This window comes from Haliotis rufescens, unplaced genomic scaffold (assembly GCF_023055435.1).
Source record: "Haliotis rufescens isolate VD_foot unplaced genomic scaffold, xgHalRufe1.0.p SCAF_12, whole genome shotgun sequence".
In the NCBI taxonomy this organism is placed as follows: domain Eukaryota; kingdom Metazoa; phylum Mollusca; class Gastropoda; order Lepetellida; family Haliotidae; genus Haliotis; species Haliotis rufescens.
Window position 1 is genome coordinate 4,442,351 of NW_025963802.1, and position 25,035 is coordinate 4,467,385.

At 40.9% G+C, this 25,035-nt stretch overlaps 1 protein-coding gene across 1 annotated transcript in view; it reads right to left on the reverse strand.

Annotated features, from left to right (window-relative positions):
* The window catches only part of LOC124138056 (1-phosphatidylinositol 4,5-bisphosphate phosphodiesterase epsilon-1-like), a 385,123-nt gene that overhangs the window by 22,968 nt on the left and 337,120 nt on the right, over positions 1-25,035 (reverse strand). Inside the window, exons 18-25 of the mRNA XM_046504564.2 lie at positions 9,877-10,342; positions 5,485-5,822; positions 4,672-4,776; positions 4,380-4,487; positions 2,970-3,086; positions 1,769-1,921; positions 818-926; positions 158-275 (exon numbers count right to left, since the gene is read on the reverse strand). Of these exons, the coding sequence (XP_046360520.2) occupies positions 158-275; positions 818-926; positions 1,769-1,921; positions 2,970-3,086; positions 4,380-4,487; positions 4,672-4,776; positions 5,485-5,822; positions 9,877-10,342 (1,514 nt within the window). The remainder of the gene's footprint in view (positions 1-157; positions 276-817; positions 927-1,768; positions 1,922-2,969; positions 3,087-4,379; positions 4,488-4,671; positions 4,777-5,484; positions 5,823-9,876; positions 10,343-25,035) is intronic.

Below are 25,035 nucleotides of genomic sequence, written 5' to 3' on the forward strand. Positions count from 1 at the left end.
CATTATTAATATTTCAATAGGACACAACATTAGTATGGAAATAATGAGACCATACAACATTCGTGTCCTATTGAAATACAGATTACCTGTGTTGTCTGGGAGTAACCGCTGGGAGTGGGACAGTGAGAGTGAGTGAGTTAGTTCAGCACTGTCTTACCTGGGACCGAGTTCGCCGAAAGAGTCCATCCTCTGTCGCGACTGCAGCTTGCTTTTGTCCTCCTGATCCGGTGTAGGGCTGTCCTGACTGTCCACGGACTGCCTCAGTTCCTTCACTGCTGGGGACAAGGGAGACAGTTTCATCAACAGCCGACACATAATATGCTCCTAGTGTTACAAACACCTTGCCAACTCTGAGAGAGCATTTGTGAGACACAAGTAAACATCCTCGAATTTGTCATTTATGTAGTATTAAATAACAGTACTGGAGGATTTAAAATTGGTTCATAATAACTGATTATGGACTGAATATATACATGCACCAGATGTTAATATGTATATACTTCTATGTATTTCAGGGGGTCACGGGTGGCCAAGTGGTCAAAGGGTGGTTGCGATCTTTGGGCATGCCAGAAACCTATGATTATGAGTTCGAATCCTATTTCGCCCCGAATATGTTCATGGTTTGTCAGCACCTTACCCATGCTTGTGAGTTTCACCAAAGTGGTAAATGTCCAAGACCTGCATCACTTCGGGCTTTCCTCAGCCATCAAGCTGACACGCCGTGATAAAACTGGAATACTGTTACAGCGGCGGTTAACTCAATCACTACGTATTTTAGTGAAAGTAACTTTAGTTGTATCCATCTATCTCCACCCACCATCAGTGACATCATCTTCATCCTCATCTTCATCATCGTCGTCATCGAAGTCGTTGATGGAAGTACTTTCCGACGACGCCATGCTGGATGTTCGAGACTGCACAGGAAGCTAGAACATTCATTACAGTCAGGGATTAGCTGGAAAATATCTCATCTAACAGATTTGAAACAATTGGGAGAATAAAGGGGGATAACTCTGTTGCGCCTACCACAATAGTTTTAGTCATGACTCATACCAGTGCCTTATAACTTTAGCTATTGGGACAATAAGGGAGGCAACTGTTACACCTGATACAATGACTCAACAGAAACAAAAAGTTTGCAGCTTGTACGTAATTCAGTTAATACAAGTTATGCTGCATTTACCTCATTCTGATAACCAAGATGTTAAGGTAGATGACTCATTTACATATTGTATCATATCACATATTGGAGCACTACCACAATTTTCAGTCAAAGTCGTTGCTATGGAAACTTGAAAAATATTTTTTTCAAAAATCACAAACTATCAAAAGGCACCAGTTTACCACTAAACCTATCTAAGTGCCAAGTTTGGTGAATAAATATTGTATGGGTTTCAAGACCTCCTCCAGGAAACGAGCACTACCGCCATTTTCAGTCCAAGTCAAAGTTGTTGCCATGGAATCTCGAATTCTTTTTTTAAAATTCCAAACTAGACTTATCTATGTGCCAAGTTTAAGATATCTACATGGTTTTTGAGTTCTGCTCCGGAAATGAAACGTGACAGATGGAAGGAAGGACGGATAGAAGGACGGACAGACGGACAGCACCCATTCCTATATCCCCCTTCCACTTTGTGGCGGAGGATAAAAATTTACACTGGTGTGAGTAAAACTGCTTGGTAACCTATATCTAATTCTGAAATTACAAGAAACATGCAACTTGTTGTACATGGTGAAAGCACCACGATAAGTGTGTAGATGGCGCTACCTTCTTGATGGCTGCGGTACTCTCGGGGTCCCTGATCTTCTTGTTCTTGATGAGGATCTTGTACTTGAGCTGGTTCGGTGATGGTAGCTGTGGGTCCTCACAATAGTCTGAGTCAAACAGGAACTTGGTCACCAGCTTGTCACCAAACACGCTCTGGAACAGCAGTGGATTGTAAAACTATACACTATCAAACAATTGTAACATGTGGGCATCTCACGCTCTTTCAACTCTCCAAAAAATGAAAAGGTGAAAGAACAAAGTGAAAACATAGGTCTCCATAGGCAGGTCCAGAGGGGGGTCTAGAGTGGGGTCCAGAGGGAGGTTCAGGGGGGGGTTGAGAGGGGTCCAGAGGGGGGTTCATAGGGGGGTCCAGAGGGAGGTCCAGAGGGGGATCCAGAGGGAGGTCCAGAGGGGGGGTCCAGATGGGGGGTCAAGAGGGAGATCCAGAGGGGGGTTCAGAGGGGGGTTCAGAGGGGTCCACAGGGGGGTTCATAGGGGGGTCCAGAGGGGGGTTCAAGTCGGGGTTCCAGAGGGGGGTCCAGAGGGAGGTCCAGAGGGGGGTCCAGAGGGGGATCCAGAGGGAGGTCCTGAGGGGGGTCCAGAGGGAGATCCAGAGGGGGGTTCAGAGGGGGGTCCAGAGGGAAGTTCAGAGGGGGGTCCAGAGGGAAGTCCAGAGGGGGGTTCATAGGGGGGTTCAGAGGGGGGTCCAGAGGGAGGTCCAGAGGGGGGTCCAGAGGGGGGTTCATAGGGGGGTCCAGAGGGGGGTCCAGAGGGGTCCAGAGGGGGGTTCATAGGGGGGTTCATAGGGGGGTCCAGAGTGGGATCCAGAGGGGGTCCAGAGGGAGGTCCAGAGGGTAGTTCAGAGGGGTCCAGAGGGGAGTCCAGAGGGGCCGGTCCAGGGGGGGACCGGATCCCCCTTTTGAAAAACAAATGTAGTAGATTGTAGGCAATATAATTAACTGAGACAGGATTTTGTTATTTTTGACCCCTCCCTTTTAAAAGTTCTGGAATCGCCCTTGGGTCTGGCTAGGCATTTTCCTGAGAGTCCACAATCTGGCTATGTATCTTTCCAAGACCCCAACATATGACCAAAGCACTCAGTGAGAAGATAAGGATTAGGTGTGTTCACAGTGATCCCCAGGGGAGAAGGAAGGGTGAGTGTCTCAGCAGCTATATATAGCACAAGGAGGTAGTGTCTTACTGTGAATATCTGCGCCATCTTCTGCTGCTGTGGTATAGAGCAGTGGTTTTCTATGGACAGGATGACAGGGTACGGGGACGTCACAAAAGCACTTCGGTTGATGGCTTCGGCAACACCCTACATGATTGAATGATTGAATATGTAGCTCAAACAAATACAGTTACTCACATGCATTCTCACATGCATGTACACTTAGTCACTTATTTGCTCTCACGTATCATTCACTCTCACACTTTCTCATTGTCACATTCACTCACTCTCACACTCACTCACTCACTCACTCATTCTCACACCACAGCTCAATCGCTGTCACTCACCCTCACTTTCACCCTCAGTCGATCCTCTCACACTCACGCAGTGACTCGTAGACTGTACATGATCCTCACTCACTCACACACACACACACACATCCTCACTCACTCACTCTCACACCCACTCACTCTCACACTCACTCACACTCACTCTCTCACTCACCGACTCACTCTCCCACTAACTCTCACACCCACTCACTCACCCACTCACTCACTCACTCACTCTCACACTCACTCACTCACTCTCACACTCACTCACTCATTCACTCACTCTCACACCCACTCACTCACTCACTCTCACACATACTTACTCTCACACCCACTCACTCTCACACCCGTTCACTCACTGAATCACTCACTCACTCTCACATTCACTCTCACACTCACTCACTCACTCTCACACTCACTCACTCACTCTCACACACACTCACTCTCACACCCACTCACTCTCACACCCGTTCACTCACTGAATCACTCACTCACTCTCACATTCACTCTCACACTCACTCACTCACTCTCACACACACTCACTCTCACACACACTCACTCTCACACCCGTTCACTCACTGAATCACTCACTCACTCTCACATTCACTCTCACACTCACTCACTCACTCTCACACTCACTCTCACACACACTCACACCCACTTACTCACTGAATCACTCACTCACTCTCACTCACTCTCACACTCACTCCCACTCACTCATTCACTCACTCACTCATTCACCAACTCACTCACCCTCACTCACTCACTGAATCACTCACTCACTCACTCTCACACTCACTCACTCACTCACTCTCACACTCACCCTCACACCCACTCAAAGGGACTATAAATGACCCTCCCATACAATCACTCCCTCTCACTCACTCATTCCCTCTCACACTCACTCACTAACTCTCACACTCACTCACTCACTCTCACGCCCACTCACTCCCCCTCACACCCACTCAAAGAGACTATAAATGACCCTCCCATACAATCACTCCCTCTCACACACTCATTCACTCAAAGAGACTTTACCTGAACACTCTCACTCATTCTGACAGTCTCCCTATCACTGCCTCTCCTAGACCACCTGACATATGAGTTTTACCTTAAATGAGATCTTTGTAGTGAGTGTATGTCCGTGGTATATGATGGGCGCCCCATCGTCCCCATCCCAGCAGTCCAGCTCCACACACCGGCACCCCATCAGCAGCACCTGCACCCAGAAAGCAAGCTCAGCACATATTGATCGTGTCATTTATGCGATCAGCCAATCCGATAAACTTTGTTTCTGGCTTATGAACCGCACATACCATTTTGATACAGATTTCAAGGACTAAGTTAATACCTCAGTTTAACTATGAGATGGGCTTATCTATGGTCATATACGGTTTACTGACCTGGCTGTAGAGGTCGACGGAGGACTCCCCCTTGAGCTGGTGGCCGGTGAGATACGTGTTGTGGGATGAAGCGATGTAGTAGTGAGGCAGGGGATGGTCCATGTCCTGCCACAGAGTGAGTGAGTGAATTGTCGGAACAGTATTTGTATAAAACAGTGTGATAACTAAATGTCCGAGGCAAGTACACACTGATACAGATTAGAGACAATTACCATTTGGTGAAACCAAGCATGAGGGAGGTGCTGAAAAACCAAATGTCATGATCACAGTGAATCCTGGATTCAAACCCAGACCAATGGAGCTAGGCATACATTATATCTCTATCCAAATTATATCTTTTCAGTGACTAAGCATTAGTCTCATCTTTGACATTGTATGGGCCGCCTCCATGGTCTAGTGGTAGAGCGTCCACCCAGAGAATGGAAGGTCCGGGGCTCAATCCAAGGCAGCATCATACCAAACGACGTCAAAAGATGGTATCTCAGTTGGCTAGCACTGTAAACCGACATCAGTCCAGACTAGCGCAGGCAGCCAAACGCACGCACACACGCACACACGCACACACGCACTCACGCAGGCATGCACGTCTCTATATAAGTGCAATAATCTTGGCTGCGATGTTATATCCCATTTGACCTCACCTCACCTGTATTGGCCCAAACCATCAGATCACTGCAGTATTCAGTTCAAAGTTCATAGAAGGGGTAAATGAAGCCTATGGTCAACATGTACTTACGATGACAATAGAAATGGTAAAACAAATAACATAAACAATAAACTGTTTACTGTGCACAACCCATCTTGCGTGCCTACCTCATCATTGTGCTTGGTCTTCTCAGGAAGATAAGCAAAGTTATCCTTGTCCATGAGAAACTTGGCGAATCCCTCAAATGACAGACAACAGCGATCTCGCAACATGGAGTCCGGCTCATGGCGCTGGATCAGCTCGATGATCTCATCATCATCATATGCCTCCTCCTGGTAATCCTCGAGGAACTGCCGGAACTCTCGCAGACCCATGCACTTGGTTGGCGTCGTCTCCACCCCAGCAAAGTTGGAGATGATGCTAGACACGGCAAGAACATCGCATATTGTGCGGCGCTGTTGGTTGTCCTGGGTGAGATCTAGTGCATTATTGCGGGTTATTACACCTGTGGAATAAAAGGTAATACTGTTTATATTGTGTAGAACACAGCAAGGACATCATGCTATAACATCTGTGGAATAAACTTTTATACCGGTTCTGCTTTTTTAATCATGTTTTGGGTAGAACTGTTGGTTGCCCAGGAAGAGATATCACACATTGTGGCAGCAACATATTTTTACACCTGTGGAATTAAATGTAATACTGCCTTTTTAATCATGACATCAAATGATGTCAACAATGCCGTCTGGATGACGGAAACAATACACTGTTGTCTCATCACGCGATATGACCATAGGACTCATATGATTTTTATGAACCTCAATATGTTTGCCCTCGTAGGTTATAAAATGAGATATGGGTACTGCTCTTAAATTGTTGAACAAACTAAGGACATCAAGAATTGTGTGGCGGAGTGGGTTATCCAGGGTGAGATCTTGTACATCTGTGGAATACAGTGTTGGACAAATTTTGAATTGTATCAGTACAGTATCACACACCAAACACACCATGTATTGTACTGGTGGTGCTGGGGCGGTCGGGTAGCCTAGTGGTTAAAGCGTTCGCTCGTCACGCCGAAGACCCAGGTTCGATTCCCGACATGGGTACAATGTGTGAAGCCCATTTCTGGTGTCCCCCGCCCTGATATTGCTGGAATATTGCTAAAAGCGGCGTAAAACCATACTCACTCACTCACTCACTGGTGCTGGTTCACTAAGATGATGACATAACCCAATATTAATGCTGTCTCAAGATCAATATTTCTGGAAATTATTCTCCATGCAAACCAGCTGAACTAAGTTGATTGGTACATATGTACGGAAACATCGTCACTTTTCAAAAAACATCCTTCACCTACAATAATACAGATGATCAGTTCAGCCTGCTTATTGCTTAACATATCATCCAGTGTACATACAAAAACTCCCTACATCACAATTAATGTCCTCACTACTGAATAAACCATGCCCAATCTAATCCCATAACTGCATCATAACCCACAACTTTCGGCCATTGACCCTTCGCCATGGCAATAAATTTCGGAACACTGTTGGGAAAAAATTGATTTTCCGACAAATCATCAGACAGCATTCCTATAAAAGTAAGTGGAACAAACCTCCGGCATAAATATACCAACTTATTGACAAGCAAGATATTTTGTATTTGATAGTTATGTGTGTAATTAAAAATGGATGTATTCGTTGGCTACTGAATAACTGATTGAAAACACCCTTCTCTATAGCAATACATCACTAGTTGTCTTGAACACATCTTACGGCCTTGACACGATGGTCACGGCAAGTCGGGAGTCACGTTGCTCCGGCTCATGTGGTCATGTGATACAAGGCGAGGTTGGATTAGTTTGAGGATGGAGAGTGATAAGCATCCTTCTCAGTCTTATTATTGGCCATTTCCGCCCACATCCTGTGATCTATTCTTCTTCTCCAAGAGGAGTGGCGTCATTATTTGACATCCTTGGCATTGTGCTTAGCGACGGGAAATTGAATTAGAAAGTACATTAATGTGTTAGGTATACTGGTACTCAATGAAATGACAAGAAGCATTTTGTGCTGCATCTCGAAGTCCATCTCAAAACACATGGAAAGATATTTGAACCCATATGACAACATTGTTGTGTTTCATTATCACATGTTAAATACACAAAACAACTTAATATGATGTTTGTGGCCACTTTGCCAAATATCACAGAATTTGAATATTTTCAAAGTGTGTCAGTTTATAATTTGTTTAAGCACAACTTATTGTATTAAGTACTACATCATGAATTAAACAGAACTATAAAATACACCCTTCCCAAAGTAAAAAAAGGTAAAAAATGTAAATTTACAAGTTTTTGTCTCAACAGGATCTGGTTCAATTTGTGGATAGTACTGTCAAAAATGGAAGCCTTTAAATGATAGAAAAGTGCTCAATATCTGCAGAATGTACACTACACCATGCTCTACTCAAGGATAAATAACTGCAACTTCACAAGGCCTTTTATATTGTTGACAGTTGGTTTTCAAAAGGTTTGGCCTAAAATTCAATGTAGATGGTCGAAAAAAAAGTTAGAAAATTTTCAACTTCCAGATGAGTTCTGCTACAAATGAATGAGGAACACGCTTGGAGTGAGTATGGTTTCACGTTGCTTTCAGCAATATTCCAGCAATATCACGGTGAGGGACACCAGAAATGGGCTTCACACATTGTACCCAAGTGGGGAATCGAACACAGGTCTTCGGCCTGACGAGCAAATGCTTTAACCACTAGGCTACCCCAATGCCCCACAAGCTTAGAGGTCACACTAGGGGTGAATCACCTCCGTCAGTGATATCATGTAATATGTGCTCAAATACTGATGAGAATTCGACGCTGTGATCTAACTGGTGACAACCCAGTCAATGGCATTTGTTTGAACAGCTATTAGCAAGTGTTTGTGGAGACATGTACAGGAGGTAGAATAACGGTGTTCGTACTTGAACAAACGGAAGCAGTGTTAACTAAAGTAATTGCCAGGAACTAAAGTAATGAACCCAAAAGATTATCTGTATTTGTACTGGTTAAGTGTGAATGTCTTTCATTTCACCATATTGAAAAGCTATCGATACAGGCAGCGTAGATATAGAACATGCAAGAAACACACCCAAATTTGTTGGTCTGTCACTCAGGCGCCAACTATAGCTTTTGGGGGAATTGTGGTATAGAGGAAAAGACACAGCTGGGGCTATATCACATAGGGCCTGTTATATTATGTCAGGTCCGTTGTATCATGTCAGGTCCGTTATATTACATCAGGCCCGTTATGTTACGTCAGGTCCGTCATATTACACCAGGTCAGTTATATTGCGTCAGATCTGTTATATTATGTCAGGTCCTTTACATTATGTAAAGTCAGTTATGTTACTTGATTTCCGTCAAATTATGTACGGTCAATTATATTACATCAGGTGAGTTATATTACATCAGGTCGGTTATATTACAACAGGTCAGTTATATTACATCAGGTCAGTTATATTATGTCAGGTCAGTTATATTATGTCAGGTCCATTATATTACAACAGGTCAGTTATATTACAACAGGTCAGTTATATTACATCAGGTCAGTTATATTATGTCAGGTCAGTTATATTATGTCAGGTCCATTATATTACAACAGGTCAGTTATATTACAACAGGTCAGTTATATTACATCAGGTCAGTTATATTATGTCAGGTCAGTTATATTATGTCAGGTCCATTATATTACAACAGGTCAGTTATATTACAACAGGTCAGTTATATTACATCAGGTCAGTTATATTATGTCAGGTCAGTTATATTATGTCAGGTCAGTTATATTATGTCAGGTCCATTATATTACAACAGGTCAGTTATATTACAACAGGTCAGTTATATTACAACAGGTCAGTTATATTACATCAGGTCAGTTATATTATGTCAGGTCAGTTATATTATGTCAGGTCCATTATATTACAACAGGTCAGTTATATTACAACAGGTCAGTTATATTACATCAGGTCAGTTATATTATGTCAGGTCAGTTATATTATGTCAGGTCCATTATATTACAACAGGTCAGTTATATTACAACAGGTCAGTTATATTACATCAGGTCAGTTATATTATGTCAGGTCAGTATATATTGCGGTGTGTCAGTCGTAATGCGGTGTGGCAGCGTATGAGCTCATAAACTGGCAAACAAGCTTGGGAGGTATTGCCCCATTCCACAATGCTATCATAGTGCTGTGACGATAATAACCCCTATACATTAAAATAGACTTACAGCAGTCATAGGGTTAATAACGGGGCCAAGGTCTTAAATAAGTACCACTTCGATGTAATCATCAAGCATGGGTATGGTGCTAACAAATCAATAATCATAATTAGGTTTAATCTAGAATTCAAACCCACTTTCACAGGAGTCTGGCACACCTAAGGGACGCAACTCTGCACAATGAATTCCAGCATCTTAAATTTTGGCACCCTAGACGACTCGGACACCTATGGAAAAAAATTAATGTTTTGAACAAATTTGAAAAGAAAGATAAATTTAAACTTACACATATCTCTGGGACTAGGAATGTATGGAGGGTGCTTCACAGATGGCAGTTCCATCCCCGTGGACTTCGTCACTGCAAACTGCTCAAATAGTTCTTTCAAGTCCTTGCGGCACCGGAGTCCGAATGCTTTGAACAAGTCCACAAAGTCCAGAAAGGACAGCTGAGTTGAATGGGTGATGGAATTTGTTTTATTGTCGCCAGTTTTACACCCGAGCGACATTCGTCTACGACGTGACCGGTATCTGTTTGTGAAACTGAAAGTGAGGCTGCGAGGTCGAAATCCTGGAGTTGGACTTCCCCTTGGAATCTGGTTGAGAGTTGGATCACTGGAAGCCGTCTTCTGCATCTCAGATCTGACTTTCCGTATCGGACTCGGGGTCCTCCGCTGTTTTGATGACTGTTTGCCCCCCTCGTTGACAGAGATCATGGTTACAGGGCTGGAACCCCGGGATGATCCGTCATGAGGCTGAAACACACAAACACATGATGTGAGTTAACAAAAAAACAACAACAATAATAACAACAACAATAATAGGTTAGTAAATATTAATTTTATCCCGATGGCTCCCCATTGTTAATTTATCGCTGCCTTACATTTGGTACCTCCCAGTCTGTTGACTGACATTGGGAGAGTACCCGGAATTGTTGCCAGGATTACAGCCCTTCTGACAATCTGGGTAATGAAGGCTGCAGTGTTTGGGAGTCTTCACATTCTCTGAAAAGTTCTGGGTGTGTTTCACTGGGCAACGCTTCCTGGGAGAAGTCCCATTCGCTGTCTGGGCTTGATGTAGAGGAGGCAAAGGCCCTGAGCTCTTTTTTCAGAATGAGCGAGTGAGTGAGTTTGGATTTTCACCCCTTTTAGCAATATTCCAGGAAGAATACGTTTGGGGACACCAGAAATGAGCTTCACACATTGTACCCATGTGGTGAATCAAACCCGGGTTTTCCTCCAACATCAAACAGACATGCCATGATTTAAATACTTGCAAACCCAACATACTCACTCACACAACATTGCTAAAGGCTTAAAACAAAAATCATTAACTGTCTGCTGTCTGATATTCATTTTACACATTCTTCCACTTCGTTCACTAATCAAAATACAACTTGTTCTGATAATCATCAATCAACTCTAAATACATAAGAATACTGTTAACATAATCATACATAATAATTAATATTTAGTTATAATAACTAGTGGGAGGTACGTGTTACCAGTATGGGGATTACAGTCTAACAGTGCAGACAAACAACATTCATTCAACATGTTACTGTAAATGTACATATCAGACGTCTGACATGCTCGGACCGCCTCAGTGGTCTAGTGGTAGAGCGTCCGCCTGGAGAGGGGAAGGTCCAGGGCTCGATCCCCGGCCACGTCATACCAAAAGACGTTAAAAGATGGTACTTGTTGTTACCCTGTCTGGCACTCGGCATTAAGGGGTTAAAGAAAGGACTGGTCGGCTCAGAGTCAGTATACTGTGTCTGAGTGGGGTATTCATGTTAAACTGTGGCATGGTATCTCAGTGGGCTAGCACTATAAATCGGTATCAGTCCAGTCTAGTACAAGCACCCCCACACACACACGTGAATGCACGTCGCTATATAAGTGCAATAATCTTGGACGCGACGTTAAACCCAATTTCACCTCACCTCACCTCACCTCTGACATGCTCAGGTCCAGATGAGACTATACACGCAGCGTTCCCATTTCCCAGTAATTACCAGTTTTTAACCAGTCAAAATAGGCTTGGGCCGGTAATTCATGTGACTGCCAGTCCCTGTGGACCGGCAAATAAAGTACCTTATAAATCTTTGATGTTGAACAAAACATCAGAGATATTCATAGCATACTTTTCGAACAAAGTCAGCTTGTCTGTTACTATCAGGGTTTCCCCTTGTCTATTTTAAGTGCAAGGAAATAACTTTTCGCTTTGCTTCAAGAATAAATATAAATTTGTAGCGATTTAGTTACGAAATATTCAAAAAAAGAGAGAGAAAATTGTGTCTGATCTTTGAGCGAATGACGTGTATATGTTATGAAGTTACTTAAGAGATGACGTCATTGCATTGAAAATGATGTTGAAAGAATTAAAACCAGGTAATTTTCAGACGTTTTATTATATTTGCTAAAAGTTGGGACTGACAGTTTCAAAAGCCAGCGGGAACACCACACATCTCATATAAGTGTCAGTCTTGGCATCTGGAAGTGACATGCAGCTCCACCTTCCTTCCCAAAGTTGACTTAACTCGGACCTGTTTGGGGCACAATTATCTAGGAAAGGTTTTCCATGTTCATCCCCGACCGTCCTCACACCTTTGAAACTTCCATCATATTTCATCTTATCCCCATAACATTGGAATTTCCAAATGTCGTATAAGTGAACCTGGAGCATGAACCGAAGGCATGAAATTCAATAATATTTTTATTTTCCCAACTTTATCAATACAACATGAAGATGGCTTTCAGGCGGTCGTGTGACTTGGTCATCTTTCTGTCTTATAACGATGCTAGAATATTTCTCTTTCGCAATTTTCCCTTTATGTGAAGTCCGCCATGATGGCTCTTCTCATATGCAAGATATTTCTGTCCAGTATTTACCCTGTAAAGTAAGGAGGCTATGACCAAGGCAGGTTTGTCTTATGAGAAATGAGCTTCGGTCATCTTGGGATACACAGAAAAAGCTTTTTCCGAATATATCTTCATATATGCACATGTATATGGCCACTGAATTAGATCGAGCATTACATCATTACGCCGTAACCCACTATCTCAGTAAGTGTAGACAATTATTACATAATGTCACGTGTAACACATGTATATTCGAAGTGTAATCAATAAAGCGGGTAAGAAAATTAACAACTTTATGAATAACCACTTCTGGTGTATTGCATTGAGCAAAGTTTTGATGTTTATTCTAACATCGTTCGTTTCCCCAAAACAACCTGTGTTATATCTATTTAATATTCCCCAACAACATATGTTATATGTATATGATATTCCCCGAACAACACATGTTACATCTATATAATATTCCCCGAACAACACATGTTACATCTATATAATATTCCCCGAACAACACATGTTATATCTATATGATATTACACAAACATGTGTTATATCTACACAATATTCCCCGAACAACACATGTTATATGTATATGATATTCCCCAAACGTGTTATATCTATAAAATATTCCCCCGACAACACATGTTATATCTATATGATATTCCCCAAACATGTGTTATATCTACATAATATTCCCCCAACAACACATGTTATATGTATATGATATTACCCTACATGTGTTATTTATGAAATAAACGGGAGTTGTTTATTGTAAATAAAACATTGCAGGGAGAATAAACCATGAGGGGCGCATTGTACGATGAACAATGACCATGAGTCATTTATTTCTTATATGAGATATCAACATTATGTATACATGCTCTTTAAGGATCTATCAACATGTACAAGCTTTTAAAAATATTTACCCGTATCTTAATAATGACGACTCCCTCAATAGAATTTTATGCATGAGTGGGTACTTCCTGCATATTTTTCGCAATCCTCACATCAATTACCTGTACCTTTTTCCCCGATACCGATTGTCATGTCTCTCCTGCTTTGGATACGATCATTTGGCCATCGCGTTTATCTGCGTTGCCCAACTACATCTATGGCCTAACTATGGGGAACAAATCACTCGACACTCCCATCCTCAAAATAACAATGTCCAGTATACAACATCATTAAGTTGCGAGCACATGTTCGAATCTCCAGAAATTACGTCATGATGAAACAATGAAACCATGAAATAAAACACACTTCATTCTTCGTTGTTCTTTGCAATTTATTGTGAAGCTATCTTATACATCTACATAATATTCCCTCAACACATCATGGGCAGATACAGAGGGGGGTGCGGGGGTGCGCACCCCCCCCTTTTATTTCGAAAAAAATCATTATATCTGTATTATATAAGGACATGGCTCCATTATGACAGGCTCCGCCATCATGCATGATAGCGGAGCTTCAAATTAAGACAAGAGACATAATTGGATGAAATGGTCGCGGATGTGGAGGTACTGGTGGACTACGGCAATGAGCTTAACCCCTGTTAAGCAACCCCAACTGCAGCAACCGCTGCCCTGCAACAACAGTTGCCAAGCAACCCATGTTGCTTACCGATGCAGCATCCGCTGCCCCGCAACTACCGTTGCCAAGCAACCCATGTTGCTTACCAATGCAGCGCCTGCTGCCCTGCAACTACCGTTGCCAAGCAACCCATGTTGCTTACCAATGCAGCGCCCGCTGCCCTGCAACTACCGTTGCCAAGCAACCCATGTTGCTATGCAGCTATCGCTGCCAGGCAAGTACCATTGCCAAACCATGAGCGAGGGCAACTATTGTTGCCAAGCTGACCATCCGCTGTAAAGCGGACACTAAGCCATCTGCTGTAAAGCAGAATGGATAAATTGGTTCCTGCTGTAAAGCGGGTAACCCTATCCTAAATAATTTATAATTTGGGATGTATCCCAAGACGCCAAATGTAACTTGTAATGCAGTCCACCAGCACCCCGCCCATCCGCAACATTTTATTCTTGACAACATCATTATATACAAACATTATGCTCCAGTAAAATTCCACCAATTGACATCTGCAAAGCTTGAATAACTTGGAATTAAGGATAACAGGGTGGGTGGGTGGGTGCAACGAACTATAGATGAATGCGCGAATATAACTATGTGTTGTACGGCTGAAAGCTGGAGAGCAAGTGCTGCGTGAGCTGATGTCACGCTACAACAGGTCATAGAAAATATAAACAAACGCTCCTTTACCGGACGTGCCAAGAGCGGATCTAGGCCAGAGACGATGGCACCATGCAAAACGGCACGTAGCCGCACGGAATGAAGGTATTTCGCTGTAATAATATTAGCAACTGTGCCAAGCCTAACATAAAGGCATTTAGTTCTAATCACTAAATGCTATTATATAAGGACATGGCTCCATTATGACAGGCTCCGCCATCATGCATGATAGCGGAGCTTCAAATTAAGACAAGAGACATAATTGGATGAAATGGTCGCGGATGTGGAGGTACTGGTGGACTACGGCAATGAGCTTAACCCCTGTTAAGCAACCCCAACTGCAGCAACCGCTGCCCTGCAACAACAGTTGCCAAGCAACCCATGTTGCTTACCGATGCAGCATCCGCTGCCCCGCAACTACCGTTGCCAAGCAACCCATGTTGCTTACCAATGCAGCGCCTGCTGCCCTGCAACTACCGTTGCCAAGCAACCCATGTTGCTTACCAATGCAGCGCCCGCTGCCCTGCAACTACCGTTGCCAAGCAACCCATGTTGCTATGCAGCTATCGCTGCCAGGCAAGTACCATTGCCAAACCATGAGCGAGGGCAACTATTGTTGCCAAGCTGACCATCCGCTGTAAAGCGGACACTAAGCCATCTGCTGTAAAGCAGAATGGATAAATTGGTTCCTGCTGTAAAGCGGGTAACCCTATCCTAAATAATTTATAATTTGGGATGTATCCCAAGACGCCAAATGTAACTTGTAATGCAGTCCACCAGCACCCCGCCACAAGCACCAAGGTGCTTCCCCACAACCACGACCATTCGCGCTCATGTACACCCACCATGTTATCCTATACTGAAATTGTTTCCTACAAGCATACTGCGGAAAGGGAGCTGCCAATGTTTTGTGTGAAAAGATCAAGTCCGGCCGGTGACAAATGAACCCCGTCACGCAGGTACAGTTGCTGCTCCTGCCGGTTGAACACTGTGTGGGGAACCCGTATCCCCCCAAGCTCACGGGCCCTGTTCCCCACTCGTCTGTTCAGCTTCTGCCTGGCCCCGTCCACACAATATTACCTCACACATGTGTTTTGTATCTACATAAAGAATTTTGTTTTCTTCATATGCAGTAAACAACTTTTCGTGCAGTACTTATCATTAAAGTCAAACAGCTGTTTCACATATTTAATGTATTTTCTTAAAAATGCATGTAGCCGTGTTAAGTTTTTCCTAGCATGTGTTTGTCCAGCAGCCTCTGCTATTTTCAGACCCCCGGTGACATCATAGTCCATGTGTTCCATCATTGAAAGGGTAATGATGTTGTCAGACTGAACGGAATCGTGGTGCCTCAGCGTCCAATTCCACGAAACCACAAAAAACCCTAATAGCCTCTAATAACAGAAATGCATTGTATTAGACCACCCTAGCAGAATCACTAAGATCTTATTAATATTCAATTTTGAAGATTCAGTATTATCTATGTTAATCAAAAACAGAAAAGAAAAGAAACAAAGATAGATTACATTGCCCGAACAGTTCTAATTTGTAGATTAACCTTATATTGTTTCACGACAGAGTGTGAAATACTCATGGATTCTATGATTCAATCACTATTAATGGTTTAAATATAGTACATTCTCTTGAATCCCAGACTCAGTCTCAAACTAGTGCTGCCAGTTCTTAGTTAATCATACAATTGCCATATTGTAATTGCAAACTAAAAATGTTCTGTGATGAACTGCATCCCTTTGACACGCCATAAACTTATGTTTGTGGGTTCGATTCCTGGTTTGCCCTGATTATGTTTCTAGGTTTGTCAGCACCATACCCTTGCTCGTGGGTTTCAGTGAAGTGGTAAATATCTAAGACCTGCATCACTTCAGGTTTTCCTCCAACATGAAGCTGACAACTGTGATATAACTGGAATACTGTTCAAACGGCGTTAAACCTAGCTCACTCACTCACTCTAAAGTATATTCATATTAACACTTATTTACATGTTTTAATATGAAAGGCAATTTATACTTTTTGTCCCATGAAGTGTGTATGGTTATAAACTGTTGAACACATATAAACTTCAAATGAGATAAAAAAAACACAGAGGCTGTGACAAATTGTTTTGTTTTGCAAATCAATAATATCAAATGTTGTCAAAATGAATTTGAGGTTGATTTTCTTAAATTAAAACCTTTTGAAATGAAATTTACAATAAAAATGCAAATAAAAATATTTTAAATATATACTTAAATAAATTTTCCTTTTCTAACTTTAGCAAACTCAGGCAAACTCATCCATGTTTTAATAAGAAAATGTCAACATTGTGGCTAATGTTGACCTGAAAATGATATGAAATACACATATATGTCAGAGAAGGTTGTTTGCTAAACATCAGGTGACAATAATTAGTTGTGAGGGAGATGTGATATTTTTGTCTGGTGTTTGGAACACAGCGCGTGAGGGTAATCCTCAGCGCTAGTCTGATATTTTGATCCACTAGCAATGTTTCTAGTATCCATTGTTTTCCAAGTTGTTTATTTTATGATTCAAAATGCTAAGTTTATAAATGTATGTGGCTAGATTTTGAAATAAATAGATAATTAATTTAATTTGTAACTAAAAAGTTAGATAGTGGAAATATAGAGATAACTGAAATTATATGAATTGTTTAAATTATTTTAATTCATAAGAGTTCCCAAACAAAATATGTTGGAATTTTTTCTTATGAATATGTCAAATCAATATGATAAGTGTATAAAATTCTGTTCATATGCTTAAATGCACCTAAAACACGAGTGAACCTTGAAAAACAAATGTGTTGATTGATCAAGTATATTGGGATTGCGCATAATTTTTAGGTATTGATGGCAAGCGTTATCACGTCCAGCAATAATAAGCTGCATGTGTTAACTGTTGGGGACACAGGCCTACTGCCAGGCTGTACTAGGTGAAAAAAGCCTTCAGAAACACTTGCCATTTTCCTTTTAATTTTTTGTGGCCAAGCCTGCTCCTTTTTTCAAACTAATCCTTGCCCCTCCTCACACAAAATTTCAAATGGGGGACCCCTCAGGGATGCTGACAGGCTGTACTACATGATAAAAGCGTGTCAGAAACACTTGTCATGTAACTATTTCCGTTTAAATGTTTTTGGTCAAACTTTATTTTTATCCCCAAATAATGTATGCTCCGCCCAACAAGGACTTAGACAGGACAACTGTTTTTTCCTATTTTTTGTATGAGCCTGTTCCACATGTTACAAGAGTGAAAAAAATGACATTTTTCAATAATGCTGTAAATAACTACATTTATTCATTTAGTTGTTTTAGTTTTAACAATATAATAGGAAAATAGTAATTGAATTATTTATTGAACAACATCTGCCTCCTTAATCACTTCATGCTAATTGGTCCTACACTAAAAACAAGAATAAGATAATCTACACAGAAACCAGCAATATAACAATACGATAAATAACAAAATAACAAACATTGTTGCAATGTTGTAGCCATCTCCATTACTGGTAATGAAATAGTTGTCAATAATCATCCATTTAAGTCAGGCTTAGGTATGTGATACGAGCATTATCCCATGAGAGGGCTGCTCCTAACAGCTCAGTTACCATTTCCAGCGCCACTGCTGCCATTCTGGGCAGACTGGGTGATAAACCAATATAGTGCCATAACATGTTATTGGATGAACAGGAGTAGAGGGACGAGGTGCTGACAAAGAGATGATGTGAGGCAGCCTGGGGACCATCAACCTGACTCTGGAAAAGGTTTGACTTGAGATAAATAAAAGTATAAATCAAAGCAATTTTGTGAGTATTGATTACATGGGAAGGTGTAAACACTTGTTTCCCTGGTATTTGAACAGGGTGTTTACTGTCCCTTTATATGTGATTTCTCGGTGAAACGGTAATGAAAGTTTACCCAGATAGTATTGATTATTTAGGTTGTTTATGATATGACATCAAGAAGTGAGAATGCCAGTCCTGTGTACTGCACTGTTTAACACTGTGTACTATGTTGTTTAACACTTCGTACTATGTTGTTTAACACTGTGTACTATGTTGTTTAACACTTCGTACTATGTTGTTTAACACTGTGTACTATGTTGTTTAACACTCTGTACTATTTCATTTAACGCTCTGTACTATGTCGTTTAACACTGTGTAATATGTTGTTTAACACTTCGTACTATGTTGTTTAACACTGTGTACTATGTTGTTTAACACTGTATACTATGTTGTTTAACACTCTGTCCTATGTTGTTTAACACTGTGTACTATGGTGTTTAACACTGTGTACTATGTTGTTTAACACTCTGTACTATGTTTTTTAACAGTGTACTATGTTGTTTAACACTATGTACTATGTTGTTTAACGCTGTGTACTATGTTGTTTAACACTCTGTACTATGTTGTTTAACACTGTGTACTATGTTGTTTAACACTCTGTGCTTTGTTGTTTAACACTGTGTACTATGTTGTTTAACACTCTGTGCTATGTTGTTTAACACTGTGTACTATGTTGTTTAACACTCTGTCCTATGTTGTTTAACACTGTGTACTATGGTGTTTAACACTGTGTACTATGTTGTTTAACACTCTGTACTATGTTTTTTAACAGTGTACTATGTTGTTTAACACTCTGTACTATGTTGTTTAACGCTGTGTACTATGTTGTTTAACACTGTGTACTATGTTGTTTAACACTGTGTACTATGTTGTTTAACACTCTGTACTATGTTGTTTAACGCTGTGTACTATGTTGTTTAACACTCTGTACTATGTTGTTTAACACTGTGTACTATGTTGTTTAACACTCTGTGCTTTGTTGTTTAACACTCTGTACTATGTTGTTTAACACTCTGTGCTATGTTGTTTAACACTGTGTACTATGTTGTTTAACACTCTGTCCTATGTTGTTTAACACTCTGTACTTTACCGTTTAACCCTACTCAACAACACAAATATCACAGGATCAATAACAAAAGCTATGATCGAACTGTGGCGAACTATATGACCATTTATGAAATTGGGGTGCTGGCACTAGAAGCACTCAACCCTCAGACAGCACAACTCAACAACATTCTTCACTTATTGATCATGAGTCAATCAATTCCTGAACAAAGTTATGTGGAAATAAATGATGTTTTAAAGTGGGTTTGCTGGCCACTCTTGGTGTGACTACCCGTCTTCAGTATTTCCAATCCTGAACCTTCTGAGATGAAGGTCAGACAGACTGACCTCCAATCATGTACAGGTTCCACTACACCAAATCTGAATTAGTTGTTTGTCTAGCAGCAGCAGTCTACTGAGGGCAGATGTACACTTTGTGTGGGGTTCACATAATCCCCAGGTTTAGCGTAATTCATGACTTAGTTTTATTATAACATATCGTGCTTTCTCTTATATTACATTCTTGTTTCAAACAGCAATAGGTTGTATGGGGGACAAGCAACGTTTTCTAGTGAGGTGAGGTGAAATTGGGTTTAACGTCGCGTCCAAGATTATTGCACTTCTATAGCGACGTGCATGCACGTGTGTGTGTGTGTTTGTGTGGCTGCTTGTACTAGTCCGGACTGATGCTGATTTAAAGTGCTAGCTCACTGAGATACCATGCCGCAGTTTAACATGAATACCCCACTCAGACACAGAATACTGACTCCGAGCCGACCAGTCCTTGTTTTATCCCCTTAAAGCCGAGCGCCAGACAGGGTAACAACAAGTACCATCTTTTAACATCTTTTGTCATGAAGCGGCCGGGGATCAAACCCCGGACCTTCCGCTCTCCGGGCGGACGTTCTACCACTAGACCACGGAGGCGGTCAGTTTTCTAGTGGCATAAAACAATGTGATTTGAACCATTTGAACCATGGACTTCTTATCCTTGTCCACAGCGCAGTAAGGGAAACATGATTCTTTAAGAGGCAAGATTTCTTTTCTTGATCTGAATCCTTTGGCTTTACATCATCGATCATCAGGAACAGGGACCTTCAAAAAGCACTAAAACAGACCTTCAAGGTCAGAGCCTTAGCTTCCTAACGTTTCTTGGAAAACTGATCCCGACACTTTAAAAAAACAAAATATAACACCATAACTGGATGACAAAATATTGGCATGTGATTGGAACAGGACTGGCCGCTCAGGCAGGACCCGAAGGCAGACATATAATTGGTAAACCCCCTGCTATCTTCCCACAATCCCTATTGTAACAGATAGAACTGAGGCTCTTCCAGAAAAGAGGATGGAAAATGCCAGAGCTGGAGTCTGTTGCACTATTGGCCAAAGCAATCATTATTTCCATTAATTCTTAACCATCTGAGGCAGCATGGTAGTTAGTTCTCTATTCTTATACTTCATTTTTTCATCTGATCCAGACTGGAAGCACATGATGCTGATCATGCTCAACAAGGCAACATCACATGTATAATATAATAATAACCACACACTGAATCCATAATGATATGAATTAATTCTATTGATTTACAAAGTGTAGAGTTGGGTTTGATAAATAACATGATTTGCATCATCAATAAGATTGAGCTTGTTTGTATTACAGTGCATTGGGGTTGACAAGAGATGCAGAACCCAAGTATACATGTATTGATTATTAAACATTCCGCTCACTGAAGTAAAAAATACATGTGACAGCTGTGGTTAATTAAGCTTCTTATTGAATACATCAGCAGCTGTCCTTTAGCTCAACTCGGCCTTTGGGCCTCGTTTTTTAAACTAAATTTCATGTGAAATTAGCACCCTAATTTTGAAAGTCGATTATAAATTATAGGAGTTACGGCCATGGAAGCACTCAGCTGACTTTGTAATCTTGTAATGTTTTCACTCCCTAATCACTCTGAGAATTGTCAGTGCACATCAGTCAAATCAATAATGTTTCTTATAAACATCAACAGCAAGCCTTTGGATGTCAAGTCCCTCTGCCAAAGGGCATTAATATACAGTCTAACCTATACTGTTACTCCCACAAGCAATCACAGAATTGAGAGCCATTATACAGACGATTTCTGGACACTTGGACCTTTAACTGAGGCAATAACATTCTGTGTCCACAGGGAAGAACTTCGAGATTTGGAGGAATATTAATAAACAGGACTGAGAGCAGTCATCTCGTCCATATAAGACCTTGACATTAGCTGGCCAGTAGCTATCTTTTAACTTTCATATCAAAAATTATTTTAGGAAATAACCATTAAATCAATCTCATCAATATCAGATCTTAGTTCTCGCTACCGCCAAACAAAGATCTGAGGACATCCCATTAGGGGTGACGTCAGAACAACCTTTCATCCGACCAATCAGAGTGTCGCTTACCAGATCATGAAAGTGACATTCGGAATATGAATTCTGATAATACAAACTCGAAAACTTTAACATTGGGTATTCCGAACGATAGTTACGGATTTAACGACTGAATCCATACAATATAGACCATCTATTAGCCATTCCAGAATGTTCTTTTGTTCAGGTTTCAAATTTGTAATCGAGAATTTGTAAAAATATGTTTCGAAGCCTAGTGGCCAATTTGAACTTAGTGCCATAAAGCACAAGAAAGCTGCCTTCTGATTGGCTAATGTCGACTTCTTGTCAGTCCGTCTATCGGTCGGTCAAAGCTCGCGCAAGGTCGGTCTGACGTGATCCGTAATGGGATGTCCTCAGATCTTTGTTTAGCGGCAGCGAGAACTAAGATCTGATTTTAATGAGATTGCCATTAAATCAACATTTCAATTTCTTAATTTTATTTAATTTTGCTGCCTTCACCTTGGCCCTTTCTGAATAACTGGATAAATCCAAAGCCTTTGTAACCTTTCAAGGGTGAGAGTGTTTTGCTTGATGCTGCTTTCAATACTGTTTCATTTCTATATCACAGTGTGTCAGTTTATTGTTTGACTGAAGCAAAAAGAGGTACAGGTCTTCCATGTTCACTACTGTGCTTGGCTTTGAAATTTTAATCACAGGATTCTGACACACATAAGGGACACAACTCTGCGAATTAATTGTGGTACATAAGATGAATGGGCCATCTACACCCTACTATTATTTATCTGACGCAAAACAGCCTGACAGAATGTTGGAGAGAATGGAAAAACACAACCATGATTGATACAAGCTCAGCATCTCACAAATATTCTCCTGTTACACAAAAACAGTATCTCAATGTTTTGTCAATACTTCATTCACAATCCAGCATTAAATGTTTTTCTGTTGCTGCGTTTCATGTTTGCAATCCTGAATGACCGGACGACCTTGAAGCAGGATGCAATCACTGCCTCTGACATGAAACACGCAACTACTAGAGGGACAGCGATAAACACAATGGAGTGCTTCGTGGCCTTGGCCTCCAAGGTCGGAGAGTTAGGCCATGTGTGTGCATGTCATCTCTGCTGCTAAAATAGAGGTTTTGTATCCATATTCACCCTTTTGAACATAAATGTTCTCCCACTCTGAAAGGCAATTAACAAATTCCATATTTCATAAAAAACTGCACTGGATCTTATTGTAATGATATTCAAAGAAGGGAAGTAACTCTATTGTCTTTTCCCCTTAAGCCATAAGCTTCGATGTAAATGGGGATTCTTTTGAGCTTTCAGCTTGGCAATGATGGTGAGCGTTCCTTTGCCCCTTCTACTTCTACTTCTGATTCCCACAAAGCATGCACATCAGTTTTGATGTTTTTACCTCAACAAACATACAAATATATGATTATGATTATTTAATATAATAATTATTTAAATAAATACATTTTCAACAATAACTTGACAAACTGCTCACTGATCGAATCATCATAAACACAAAAAACTGTAGACAATACAATATCAGTACCATCGTTCAGCACAATAACACAACACATGCATTGCCAACTCTATATCAGCCAATCATGAAACAACAGTCCGCTTCTTTTCTAGGTTTTGCCAATCAAATGCCTTCTAATCACTTGCAATGTATCTATTGGTTCTTTAGTAATTTATTTCTGCGGAAGACAAACACGTTTTTATTGCAAATGTAAGGATTGTGCATGCGCAGGTGATGTGCTTCATTCAGATTCGTTTATGGACATATAGCAGGGCGTGGAGTCATCCCACAGAAGACATCCTTACCTTGTCAGCTTGCTGACAGGGTTAACCTCTTTGGTCATGTGGACAAAGTTCGGGCTCGGATCAGAAGGTCCGTGGTTCGAATCCCATCACGGGACTCGGAAATTTTATGGCCGCTACATTGGCGCCCAACGTGGGGCTGAGCACGTTCATATTAAATTTGAGCAAAATAAGCCTCAGTACCCTACTATGCGGCCCGCAGGCATGGTCACAGGCATGGTCACCTTAAAGACGGCGATATACGGTATTACCTAAGCTTTATCAAGCAGAATCATACAAGCCATACATAAAATTTCTTTTACAATCTGAAGAATCTTAATCAAGCAAGTCAAGGGTTCTATTTTTTTATTTATCGATTGTATTAGCTAACATGTCAACAAGGTTTAGTTTAAGTTAACTCACTAAAATAAACTCATGAACTTTTCCAAGAAAAATACTTTAAAAAGTTGATAACAAACATATTTTTAATGGAACACAGCAATTTTTTAATTCAGTTTTTTTTCTGCTCTTGCAAGAAGAAGAATGGGATTGTCCAATAAACAAGGAAATAAATGGATATGGTTCTGAAATGGTTTTTGATTTGCATATCATTTCACAGAAGAATTATGTTGGAAATATATCAGGTACAGAAAAAAATATCCAACCAATTCGGAAGTCATATTGAGAGATGAACCGACCAGTAGGATTATTGTTTCTTGCACAGTTTAACTGAAGTTTCATGGAGAACGTTACATCCTCAAAGTGATATTAAATCTCGTCAATCTGTTTGATGTATGGCATGGTGAATCTAGACAGATCCCACTGCTTTCTCTTTGAATCCAACAACGCTAATCCTTTTACTGACTGTGAGCTGTGAATTATTCAACATTTAATGTTTTCGAAGCAGAAAACCTCTTCAGTCATCTTATTCCAAATCAAGTTTTGCTCAAATTATTTTGACCCTTTCCCAATAAGCAAAACACAAACATCATTTGAACCAGTCATACAAAAAATGTGTTTTTATTCAATATCTATCCATCCATTTATTCATGGATGGCAGCGTGAATATCTTGATTTTATAAATATTGTTCACAGATAAAAATATTGCTGTATATAGTACTGGTAAATGAAATATACTCACCGACAAAAGAAATGCAAATACCATATAGGTCGGTTAACATATGAAGACTTTATTCAGCGATATTAGATTGGTTTGATACACGAACGAACATACTGGTATGTTGTGTGAACCG